At 41.6% G+C, this 12,152-nt stretch overlaps 1 protein-coding gene across 5 annotated transcripts in view; it reads left to right on the top strand.

Annotated features, from left to right (window-relative positions):
* The window catches only part of AHCYL2 (adenosylhomocysteinase like 2), a 164,369-nt gene that overhangs the window by 133,587 nt on the left and 18,630 nt on the right, over positions 1-12,152 (top strand). For all 5 annotated transcript variants that reach the window (XM_024762807.1, XM_024762806.1, XM_024762815.1 and 2 more), the window contains exons 7-11: positions 2,948-3,054; positions 4,720-4,836; positions 8,619-8,682; positions 9,165-9,253; positions 11,890-11,960. In XM_024762807.1, the coding sequence (XP_024618575.1) occupies positions 2,948-3,054; positions 4,720-4,836; positions 8,619-8,682; positions 9,165-9,253; positions 11,890-11,960 (448 nt within the window). The remainder of the gene's footprint in view (positions 1-2,947; positions 3,055-4,719; positions 4,837-8,618; positions 8,683-9,164; positions 9,254-11,889; positions 11,961-12,152) is intronic.

Here is a 12,152-nt window from a genome sequence, read left to right as displayed (position 1 = left end):
ATCAATGATTAAAGCACAGACACGCACACACAGCTCCTATGGTACTTAGCTTTCTTTCTAGAATCACGTGCTAAATTTATAGTAAACCTGAAGGGATTCCAAGTTCAAATTTCTTCTCTTTATTCATTTCTCACCTGAAGAAAGACGAATAGGCAAAGTTTGGGGTTTTAAATTTTTGCTTAGTTTTTATTTTTGTTTCATTTTTTAAAAGATCAAGTGCTTGAAGGCTGAGAGCATATTAGATTCACAAGGGGAAGCAAAAAGCTTCACAAAGTACGATGCACTCCTGCTTTGCAAACCTTTCTGCATATGGGTGAGAGGAGAAATTAGGGAATCAACTGAAACAAGAATCATTGAAGCTCTAGTCCAACTATTGCTTACTGCTAAAGACTGCAGAGCAGGCTTCATCTGGGACACAGCAGAGAGAAGCAGCCTGTCTTTCTGGATTCTGATCCAGGCCACGTTGCACCAAGTGTTGGTTTGAGGAAGCTGGGTTAAAACCTTCATATCCTGAAAGGGAGGGAGGAGTCGGCTATAAGATGAGTCAGCGCATTCCAGCGGAGTTTAACGGTGACAGAAGGGAGTGTGACTGACAGGTGCTAAAGAAGATATGCCAGGGGGGCTCTACTGGAAATAAAACATTAATTTTATAGTCATGAACATAGGGAGGACAGGGGATTGTACATGGCGAGCTTTTATAGACTGTAGAGCCAGCACACACTGCTGGAAAGGTTGACGAAGAGAGTAAGACAAGGGTAAGAACAACTGTGACCCCAGAAAACAGGATCCGTATCTTTTGGATCCTGTCAAGAAGATCTTGTCAAGTGCTTTTACTTGTTTGCCAACTTCAGGAAGATTCCCAGGTGACAATAATTTTCTGCAGTAGGACAACAGGGTGAGAATTATGGGCTACATTCATTAAATAAATATTAGGGATAGCAACTACCTGCCTGTATTCGATACCTGTGTTAAAAGGAAAAGGTGGACGAGAATACTGAGACTAAGACACAATCTTTTTTGTCTCTGATCTTTTGTGTGGCTAGGGATCAGAGGCTGCAAGGAAAAACTCCATGAGGGATTGCATACATGTAAAAAGGGAGAGAGAGGGCTTCCCTGGTGGCGCAGTGGTTGAGAGTCCACCTGCCGATGCGGGGGACACGGGTTCGTGCCCCGGTCCGGGAAGATCCCACATGTGGTGGAGCGGCTGGGCCCGTGAGCCATGGCTGCTGAGCCTGCACATCCGGAGCCTGTGCTCCGCAACAGGAGAGGCCACAACAGTGAGAGGCCTGCATACAGCAAAAAAAAAAAAAAAAAGGGAGAGAGAAACTCAGAGGAGCCTTTCCATTTCTTAGGGAATCTGTTCTGAAGGTTTCTACTGGGAGAAAATGGAGCACTATCTTATGGTATGGAGCAAGTGTAAGAGTTTTAATAAGAGTCCTGCCTTGGATCCCTACTCTCAAATAAGGTTTAGTGGAATCAGAGAAAATAGATCAACAACAAGAGCAGAAGTGGGAATTCCCTGGCGGTCCAGCAGTTAGGACTCGGTGCTCTCACTGCCAAGGGCCCGGGTTCAATCCCTGGTCAGGGAACTAAGATCCCACAAGCCGAGTGGTATGGCCAAAACAAAAACAAAAACAAGAGCAGAAGCAAAAAAGATCAGGTGGTAGACATGAGGTTGGAGATTTTCTGTACCCAGGTGTCCAGGATGGCATCTTTGGCACTTGTAGTAGAGTTGATAATTGATGAGACTGCAAAATGGGTGCTTGCCAGTGGAGGGCAGCTTAGTCCTGTGGGTCTTTCCAGGAGGGTGGGTGTAACAACTTGGAAAGTCCTGCCAAGCGTTTCTAACAGTTAGGTGAAGGGCTGAAATGCCACAGCCTACTGCCTAATAGTATTCTAAGCTGGTCTTTCTTTAGCTTATTTATAATTCAGAAACTTTCCTCTGCTGATGAAAGCTCCAGTGGGCACAGCATTGTGTTTATCTTTAATCCCAACCTGAAACAGTGATGAGCTGTTCAGAGGCATGCTTGCACACCTACATGCTGCACAGTTCCCTAGTTATTTTTAATTTGGTTGATAGGGAGTGTGAGGTTGTGCTAGGCAAAACCCTACAGTGCTGCCTGATCGTTTTGGATAGGAGAGTGCCTGTACTTTGGGAGAAGTAAAGGATTAACGAATACACATTTGTAAGCCATTGTTCTGGGAGGGAGACTAATTATCTGGCTTTATTTAAACTAAGCTTTTACTGATGATATTTAAAGTCCTGAATTCAACCAATATAAATATGCTAATATCAAGTTTAGGCTTTCTGACTACCAACAGTACAGCCAAGAGCTAATGGTCTAGGTAATCACTTAAGCTATTAGTCCATAAGAAAATCCTCATTGCGCTGCTGTATTTTGATCCTAGCGGGTATGTCATTTGGGAAGGTCACTTGGCTGTGAGAATTACAGTTGGCCTTTCATTTCACTGGTTTTTTTTCACTGTTTTTTTGTTTGTTTGTTTTTGACTGCGTTGGATCTTCGTTGCTGTGTGTGGGCTTTCTCTAGTTGCGGCGAGTGGAGGCTACTCTTCATTGCGGTGCGCGGGCTTCTCATTGCGGTGGCTTCTCTTGTTGCGGAGCACAGGCTCTAGGCATGCAGGCTTCAGTAGTTGTGGCATGTGGGCTCAGTAGTTGTGGCTCACGGGCTCTGGAGCGCAGGCTCAGTAGTTGTGGCGCACGGGCTTAGCTCTTCTCCAGCGTGTGGGATCTTCCCGGACCAGGCCTCGGACCCATGTCCCCTGCATTGGCAGGCGGATTCTTAACCAGTGCGCCACCAGGGAAGTCCCTCACTTGTTTTTTTTTCTTCAGTGTAATGACTGTTGGTCATTATACTGACTCTTAAGTTATTTTGCATAACCATTTGGGAAGTTTGAAATATGACATTATTGACGCTTATTATTTCAGATCTTGGATGATGGAGGGGATCTTACTCACTGGATTTATAAGAAGTATCCCAACATGTTTAAGAAAATCAAGGGCATAGTGGAAGAGAGTGTTACTGGAGTCCACAGGTAAGATTTGACATGGGTACGCCTAGTTTTATGCAGCCTGGACATATATTCTTTTACAAATTTTTATTTATTTATTTATTTACTTTTGGCTGCGTTGGATCTCTGTTGCTGTACGCAGGCTTTCTTTAGTTGCGGCGAGCGGGGGCTAATCTTTCATTGCAGTGCACGGGCTTCTCATTGTGGTGGCTTCTCTTGTTGTGGAACACGGGCTCTAGGCGCTTGGGCTTCAGTAGTTGTGGCACGCAGGCTCAGTAGTTGTGGCGCACAGGCTTAGTTGCTCTGCAGCATGTGGGATCTTCTCAGACCAGGGCTCGAACCTGTGTCCCCTGCATTGGCAGGCAGATTCTTAACCCCTGCACCACCAGGGAAGCCCCTGGATATATATTCTTATAATCACATACTTATAGAATACATTATGTTAAAAATTGAAACCTGATCTGAAATGATGAGATCTGAGTCTGCACGCTTGTTTTTTGTCTTTTTTTTTTTGCGGTACGTGGGCCTCTCACTGTTGTGGCCTCTCCCATTGCGGAGCACAGGCTCTGGACGCTCAGGTTCAGCGGCTATGGCTCACCGCTCTGCGGCATGTGGGATCTTCCTGGACCGGGGCATGAACCCGTGTCCCCTGCACCGGCAGGCAGACTCTCAACCACTGCACCACCAGGGAAGCCCTGCACACTTGTTTTTTAAATTAACAACACAAATAGGAAACTTAAAATAGTGAGGGGGGAGTAGCTAAGGGAATAAGTGTGGTCCTCATGTTTTCTAGTCATTGTAATACAGTGACCGCTTGTCCTCTTTGGACGAATTCATTTATTCAACATCTATTTATTGAACTTCTACAGTGGACCAGGAACTACTCTAAGAACCATGCTAGGGATCTAGCAGTGGGGAAAACAGACAAAAGCCTGGGCCCTCATAGAGCTTATGTTCTTACACAGAGAACAAGGATTTAGGGTTCTGTTTCTCAAATGAGCATTAATTCCCTGAGTAAAATTGTAACCATTTCTGTTTCCTGTTATTTACCCAGAAAGAACTGAAAGTATGAAAGTTTTAGGGAAGTAAATTTTGAATAAGCCACGATCACTGCTTCAATATACTGTGATCTTTTTGAATGTATAAAACTATGGATTGTCCCATATTTTCAAACTTTTAGAAAAGGATGAATTTTGAATAAAACACCTGGTTCTAATTTTTAGTTGACTCAGTTTAAATAAAACCCCTATATACAGATATACATATTTATAGGTATATGTACTGAAGTTATAAAATTGAGACTATTGGAAAGTTAAACTATTTGAAAGTTAAAATTGTTGCATTAGAGTAGTGGGATTAAAATAGTACTTAAAGTTTCTCTTTTTATAATTAAAAAGGGAAATAAAACTAATAAGCAATTAAAAATTTTACATTTTAATGCTTAAAATTTAGTGGTGGGTCAAAGACTTTCCCCACGTGCCTTTTGATTAATATCTTTATTTCTAAGCTGTATACAGATTCTGGAAAGGTATTCTCTATTTCTCTGTATACACCTTATAGGATGAAATTAGTTGTGTCTCAGGCTCTCATGCCTACTCAATTAACTTATTTGTGAAATTTGATATGAAACTGATCGTCGATTGCAATATCTCATTGTTTTATGTTCTTCTTGATCTCCTTCATCCTCAGGCTGTACCAGCTATCCAAAGCTGGGAAGCTATGTGTTCCAGCCATGAATGTCAATGACTCAGTCACCAAACAGAAATTTGACAACCTCTACTGTTGCCGTGAATCAATTCTTGATGGGTAATGTTTTGTTATCTTTGGGGTGAACTTGAGTTGTTGAATTGAGGTTCTAAATTTTTTGGTTTTGGTTATTTCTAGAAATGATTTGTGTAGTACCTCTGGATCTATTGCTACATCATACTCAATATTTTGTAACCCAAAGCTATCATTGCTGTCACTTACATCACACTCAATATTTTATGACTCAGAGCTACCATTGCTATCACTATTTCAAGCAAATCTATTTTACTTAAAAAGTCAGACCAGCCCCTATCTATTGGTGGCAGTTTTTACAGTCACCCTCTCAGGCCTGGGAGTCAGTAACTAAAGTCATTATAAATAGGTAAATATCTTTGATGGTTTAGGAAAAGGTTCCTGGTATTTCTCTTCCAGGTTATGTTGTCAGTTCTTAAGCACCAACTATCATACAATTCTCTGGCCATCTGGAAAGTTGTGGTGAGCACAGGGTTATTTCCCAGTGGCATTTGTAGTTTTTCAAATCTGTAAGGACTGCAAGTCTGACAAAATCTACTTAGATATAATATACCAAAAATTGTGTTCTTCCAGTGCCCAGTTTCTGTTTCTACACTTGTGTCCTGAAATTCCTTCATTCTTGCTGGGAAGACTCAGTAATTCCCTATGTGAAACCATTAAGTTGGTTTAGAATATTGCCAAGCCAAATGGCTTCCATCATGTATTAGTTAATGGAAAAGTGAAGAAAGGGCCTGTGGGCCACATTACTAGTCTGAACCCCAGGCAATTTGCAACACCACAGGCACTGGAGCAAGAAGGACTTTGGTTTAACAATTGGCTCTATCATTTATTAACTCTAAGACCTCAGACTAGTTATTTAACCTCTCTGTGCCTATTTCCTCATCTGTAAAATGGTGACAGTAAGACCTATCTCATAGAGTTATTGTGAGGATTAAATGAGATAAGGTATGAATCCTGGGGATCAATGTTAGTTCCCTTGTCCTTCTTTCTAGAACCCTATATAGTAAGTTTAGGATTGAGTTAGATCTTATAAGAAGACTTTTTCTTTGAAATCTTTTTTTTTTTGTGGGCTGGAGGGGGGTGTTCAATGCAAATTCAAACTATTTTTAATGATTACTCCTATAGATTCAGTAGTATTATCAGATAGATTGGACATCTGAGTGAATCCTTACTCTATCAGTCTGTTTACAGACTGTCCCTAGTTCTGTCCACACACAACGGTTATTGTGATGCACAGCTTTGCACCTGATAATAAGGGTTTGGATATATACTTGTAAAAATATTTACTCATCCACAACTGTTTCTTACAGATTTTTCAACTCCCAAATCTATGAGCCTAAAACCTGCCTATATTTAGTAAAAGATGCATGAAGGTACCTCTACTAGCTCATAAACATGGACAGGGTCCCTCCTAAGCAGTGTTTACCCTGTGGATAAGAAAGATACTTTAACATCAGAAATGTATGAAGGTGAAAGTAAGATGGAAGCAGTGGAGCTGGAGTTAAAAGTTAATAAAGAAATAGGAAAACATCACCCATCTACTGGAAACCTGAGTAGTAGTAAGAGCTTGTTGGCATCTTCAGATGGTGAAAAACTTTCCAATTGGGTCATGGGCAGTTGCTCCTCTCAGAGGAGTTGAGATGTGACTGGGTGCATTCAGGGTGGTATGGCCGTAGACTCAGAGGAGTTGAGAGGAGGAGAAGTTAAAGAAGCATCAAAGTATGCTCCAGGGAAGGCTGCAAAATAGAGAGTCCATATGAGGAAAGGATTAGGGATTGAGCTTCTGTAGCTCTGAGCTGGTTGCACACTGCACCATAAGCTATGAGGGAATGGCCCCACTCAGTCCTAGAGGACACTTCTGTAATTGGTCTGCAATGCCAAAAAGCAAGGCAGGTGCAGCCTTATGGAGACTGAGGAAGGAAGACTTGGTAGGAAGAAAAAGGATATCCCAGATAGGATTTTTAGATCATAAAACAGACCGTATTTCAGGAACTCTTCTGGAGAGTTCTGGGGCTAGAAGAATTAGAGAGAAGTCAGAGACTTGGCATGACTCTTATACACCGCCAGACAGCTTACCCTCACATCCCCAAAAGTCCTTTCTTGACGGAGGTCTTTTCTGTCCTTTATCCTTGAACCTTGAGGCAGATCTGGGTCCCTCAGATCACAAGGAAATCACTGCCTAACTGGAATCCACCCTGTCAGCCTATCATTTGCAGAGTAGTGGTGTTGATGAAGTTTCCCTTCCACCACACAGTCATTTGTAGTCACAAAGAGAGAGTCATCTTCCTTTGGGAAGAGAGTCAGAAAGGCTTGTGGGTAGTCAAAGCAAAGGAGGCTCAGAAATATGATTATTGATTTCCTTGCTGTGCTGAGCCAGTCAAGGACCATTCTAAGCCATGGCTTTTGAGTATGGTGGTAGCCCAGCCAGACTTACCCTCTTCACTCAACAGAAACTGCCTCTGCACTTAATTGATATTTATTGAGTTTCATTGGAGTTCATGGAGTTATACCAGTTCCTAGTGAGTGGAGTTGTCAAATCATTAAAAAGATAGGATTTCTACTTTGCCTTTGGGGCATTTATAGACTTTTCAACAGGAGAGGTTAACAGATGAGTAGAAAGACCTACAAATATTTGTCGGAACCATCTGTCTCAGAATGGCAGGTTTTAGTTGAAGTTTCTTCTGCCTAGCCAGGGCTTCCTAGAGAAGGGAGACCAACTGACCCTACAGAGAAACCAGAAACTGCTCCTACAACTTCTTCCAAGAGACCCTGAAAACAGTAAGGACCTTTATTCTAGCTTCATGGAGAATCAGAGACAAAGAGGTAGAACATGTCTGAGCAGGACTCAGCCCAGAAAACTCACTACCTCATGTAGTCAGTGTTGGTGTGTTTCAAGGCTCTTCTCCACCTTGTTGCCCATTACCCTCCCTGGTGAATTAATATAGGACCTATTGGCGATTTTTTTTTTTTGTGGTACGCGGGCCTCTCACTGTTGTGGCCTCTCCCGTTGCGGAGCACAGGCTCCGGACACACAGGCTCAGCGGCCATGGCTCATGGGTCCAGCCGCTCCGCGGCACGTGGGATCTTCCCGGACCAGGGCATGAACCCGGGTCCCCTGCATCGGCAGGCGGCTCTCAACCACTAGCGCCACCAGGGAAGCCCACCTATTGGCGATTTTGATACTTCTAAATGTAGGACTCATTTATCAGCATTATATTTTATGTGTCTAATTCAATAAGCTACAATGTTCACATTAAACCAGAGCTTTGTCACCTCCTAAATAAAAATTACATTTATATTTAAAAGTTACTTTGTGGTCTATAGCTTCTTCCCTTCTGTACCACTCCCAAAACAAGGGGAACAAAAAGAAAAAAGGCCTCACATAGAGATGGAATTGATTGGATAGCATGGATAAGAAAATACATATTTTGGGCTTCCCTGGTGGCGCAGGGGACACGGGTTTGTGCCCCGGTCCGGGAAGATCCCACATGCCGCAGAGCGGCTGGGCCCGTGAGCCATGGCCGCTGAGCCCGCGCGTCTGGAGCCTGTGCTCCGCAACGGGAGAGGCCACAACAGTGAGAGGCCCACGTACTGCAAAAAAAAAGAAAAAGAAAATACATATTTTATTGAACTTTTCTTTCTAGTCATTAAATAGTTTCTCTAGGATAGAAACCAGGCTTGCTTTCAACATTTAAAAAAAAACCCAAAACCAAAAAAAAACAAAACCCAAACATGAAAACAAAGGGGCTCAATCTAATCTCAAGCAAGAAACAAGAGATTTTTCTGATTTAATTTTTTTTCCCCCATAGACTTAAAAGAACAACAGACATGATGTTTGGTGGGAAGCAGGTGGTAGTCTGTGGCTATGGAGAGGTAAGGTTTAACCTTTCAATTATTAGGTGTTTAAAATGTATTTTGCTGAAATATACTAGAATTTTTCACTTGTATGGACATAAAAGTACATTCATTTACCACTTTAAGTGGGACAAAAGTAACTTCAGAGGCCCTCTGGTTAAAGTACAATCTTTCTTTTTCCCATTGCATTTTTGCTATTTTTTCTTTAAGTTGATTTTCTGACTGTTCCAGTGCACTGTTTGTGATGTTCTTTTAGCTTGTGTTTTGATTATAAATCGTGAGTGTGGGTGTTCTTATGCACATGCATGTGCTAAGCAGGGTTTAGGAGTTTGTTTATGAACTGCATTCATTTTATTTTTTTTTCTGATTTTTCCCTAAGCGTGAATCTATTCAGTGAAATTCCTTTTGGTGGCGGAAAGGGGGGTACACTTTACCAGAAGCTTTGAGAAACTGTTTTCTTTGTGACTTTCCTTATTATGTGTACTTTCTGCTCTCATCAGGTGGGGAAGGGGTGCTGTGCTGCCTTAAAAGCTATGGGCTCCATTGTGTATGTAACTGAGATTGACCCCATCTGTGCTCTTCAAGCCTGGTAAGCATGCAAAAGGAGATTTGCTTTTTCCTCTCACCACTGTCTAACATATTATCTTTAACTGCCTCCAAAGAATGGCCTAGCTAATGCCACATTTCATCTTAGAGGGGCCTAGATCCTGAGAAGCTGCCCAGATCCTGAGAGGCTGCTATTAACTGTAAGCACCTGTCTTTCAAAGATCTAGGAGCTCTGCTCTGAGAGAGCGGAGGCTGGCAGAAGCTACAATTTAGAACTCCTGTGGAAATAGTAACAGGGGACGCCTTGAACCAGAGAGCAAGTAGCCCCTTATCAGCTCCACATGCCATCCTTCTCCCTTTGAAAACAATGATCAAAAAAGGAATAGGCTGGCATCAGATCCTTTCTGAAGTGATGCAATGAAAAGAGCGCTTCTGTCACATTCCTCCCCAAAATGCATAACCTAATGTAATTGGGAGGAAATATCAGACAAATCTAAATGAAGGATAAACTCTACTAACTCTTACTGAAGGGTATATAGGGGTTGTTTGTACTATTCCTAAGTATGAAATGATTCCAAAATTAAAAGTTTAAAAAAAAAATAGTTCCTTTCCCATCTAAAAATGTGGGTAATCTTATCTACTTCAATTATGAAAGTTCAGAAAATAATGATAATTATTATACATTATATAATAAATATATAATTATGTAAAGTATAGAGGTGCTGTCACATAATAAATACCTCACTAAGTGGTAGCTATTATTAAAATTGTCTCTTGCCACCCTCAGCAGGATAAAATACCACTGTCCCTGAAAACTACTGCAAAGTCCCCATGCCTGTAGCCTTGAATAACCCATCCAATCTTTACCATTAACCCTCCAGAGGAAGGCACCCAGCATAGATGAGGCATGGCATAAAGATGTTTCCATAACCATTTTCCCCTGTCCTACCACTCCCCACACACCGTAGCCATCAACACACAGTTTTCCCCAACAGAGTTGTTGGCTTTGCCTGAGTCAGGGCTCCAGCACACGAAGGGAACTATCACCGTTCTAGCACTTTTTCAGGGTTCATTAGAGAAACCTGAATGTGTTTTAATATTGACTGAGGTACTGATTGAAACTATCTTATAGATGTGAACTGATCACTTATTCTGTGTTAGGTACTGTGCTCTGTGCTGAGGATGAAAGGTGAGTAGATGAATGAGACAAGGTCCCTGCTTTTAGAAGCACACAGACAAATAACCTCTGTGCAGTGTAGTAAGTGCTATGATAGAGATAAACAGCACATGCTTCTGTAGGAGCACAAAGGAGGAATATCTAACTAAAGAGCAGGGCGGTGAGGGTAGAAAGAGGTGTCAATGGAGCTGAGTCTTAAAACTTATTTAAGTGACTTCTTAGTTTGGAAGTATGTTCCAGGTACAGGCGACATATGCAAGGTCACCTAGGAAGGAGAGAGCACAGCATGTTTATATTAAAGAAGCTGGAAGAGTTTTAATGGAGCTGCCCGATAGGATAAATTTGGGGGAGTGGTAATACCTGAGTAGGAATCATATGTCAGTATAATCATATATCAACATAAGTATTTGGGTCTTATCCTGATACCAGACAATGTCACCAAAGTATTTTAAGCAAGGAAGTGACATGAGCCAGATGGCATTTCAGGAAATCACTCTGCAAAATGAATTAGAGAGACATAAACCTAGAGGCGATGAGATGGGGCCAGGGGCTACTACAGCAAGAAATAATAAGACCTGAACATCAGGCCTGCACGTATAGAAAAGAGGGGATAGATTAAGAATTAAGATTTTAAGGAATTAAGGAAAAAGACTCAACCAGATGTGGTGTCAATTTTAATTAGGGAGAGGCAGTAGGCTAGGACATTCTAGTTTATTTGACTCGGAGAGCTGGGTGAACAGTAATGCTGTTGATTAAGATAGAAAATATAGAAGAAGAGAAACAGAATTGGTGGTGTGGGTAAGATAATGAGTCTATTTTCAAGCACAATAAGTTTGAGGTCCTTGTGGGACATGAGGAGGAGCTATCCAGTAGATAAGTTGATCTATGACTCTGAAGCTTTGGATGTTAATGTGCAAATCAGCCACCTGTGAGGCATCATTTGTAGCCAAGGGAAAGGAATGGATAAGTGCCGAAAGAATAGAGAAAAGAATACCCTACAGAGTACCAACATTTAAAGGTTGAGTGAGATCGAGAAGGAGCAATCAAAAAGTGAGAAAACGGTATCATGGACTCCAAGAGTCTAGAGCCTTAAGAATGCAAATACTGTTTAATGTAGCAGAGGTTATCAAGTAATATTAGAGTCTAAGAAAAAAATTGTTTTTGGCATTCAGGAGATCACTGATTATCTTGGGGAGAGCAATTTCAATGGGGTAGTAGGTTCAGGTAAAATGGCACTTTGCAGAAACTTGATTGGGGTTTCATGGTTAACCCTGCCTCCCTATTATCAGGAAGAATTAGGTCCCAGTGATAGAAAGAACCTTTTATTTCTGTCCTGTATGAACTAAGGAAAGAGTTTGAATTTTTCACTAACAATAGTCCAGCTGTACCAAAAAGTGATGTAGGTACCAAAGCAACTTGGGTAATAATAGCTTTTGAGGTTGTGTAGCAGAAGGCTCCCCAGCTGCTTTTTTAGGTTAATTGATCATGCTTTATTTCTACAGTATGGATGGATTTCGACTGGTGAAATTAAATGAGGTCATCCGACAAGTGGATATTGTTATTACCTGTACAGGTATGATTATGACATATAAAATGGGGTGGCACGTGGGAACACTTTCATGGAACAAGTGAAAAATGACTGGAAATGTTCTGAACAAAACCAAACTCTAAAAGCCTGAGATAGTAGTCCACAAAACCAATCTTTCACATTCTTCCTACCTCTTTAGAACTCTGACCAAAAGTATACCATTAGGTCATCCCTAGA

Source organism: Neophocaena asiaeorientalis, unplaced genomic scaffold (genome assembly GCF_003031525.2).
Source record: "Neophocaena asiaeorientalis asiaeorientalis breed wild unplaced genomic scaffold, Neophocaena_asiaeorientalis_V1.1 scaffold681, whole genome shotgun sequence".
NCBI lineage: Eukaryota > Metazoa > Chordata > Mammalia > Artiodactyla > Phocoenidae > Neophocaena > Neophocaena asiaeorientalis.
Note: the sequence above shows the minus strand (reverse complement) of the source record. Positions and strands in the feature narration are given on the sequence as shown.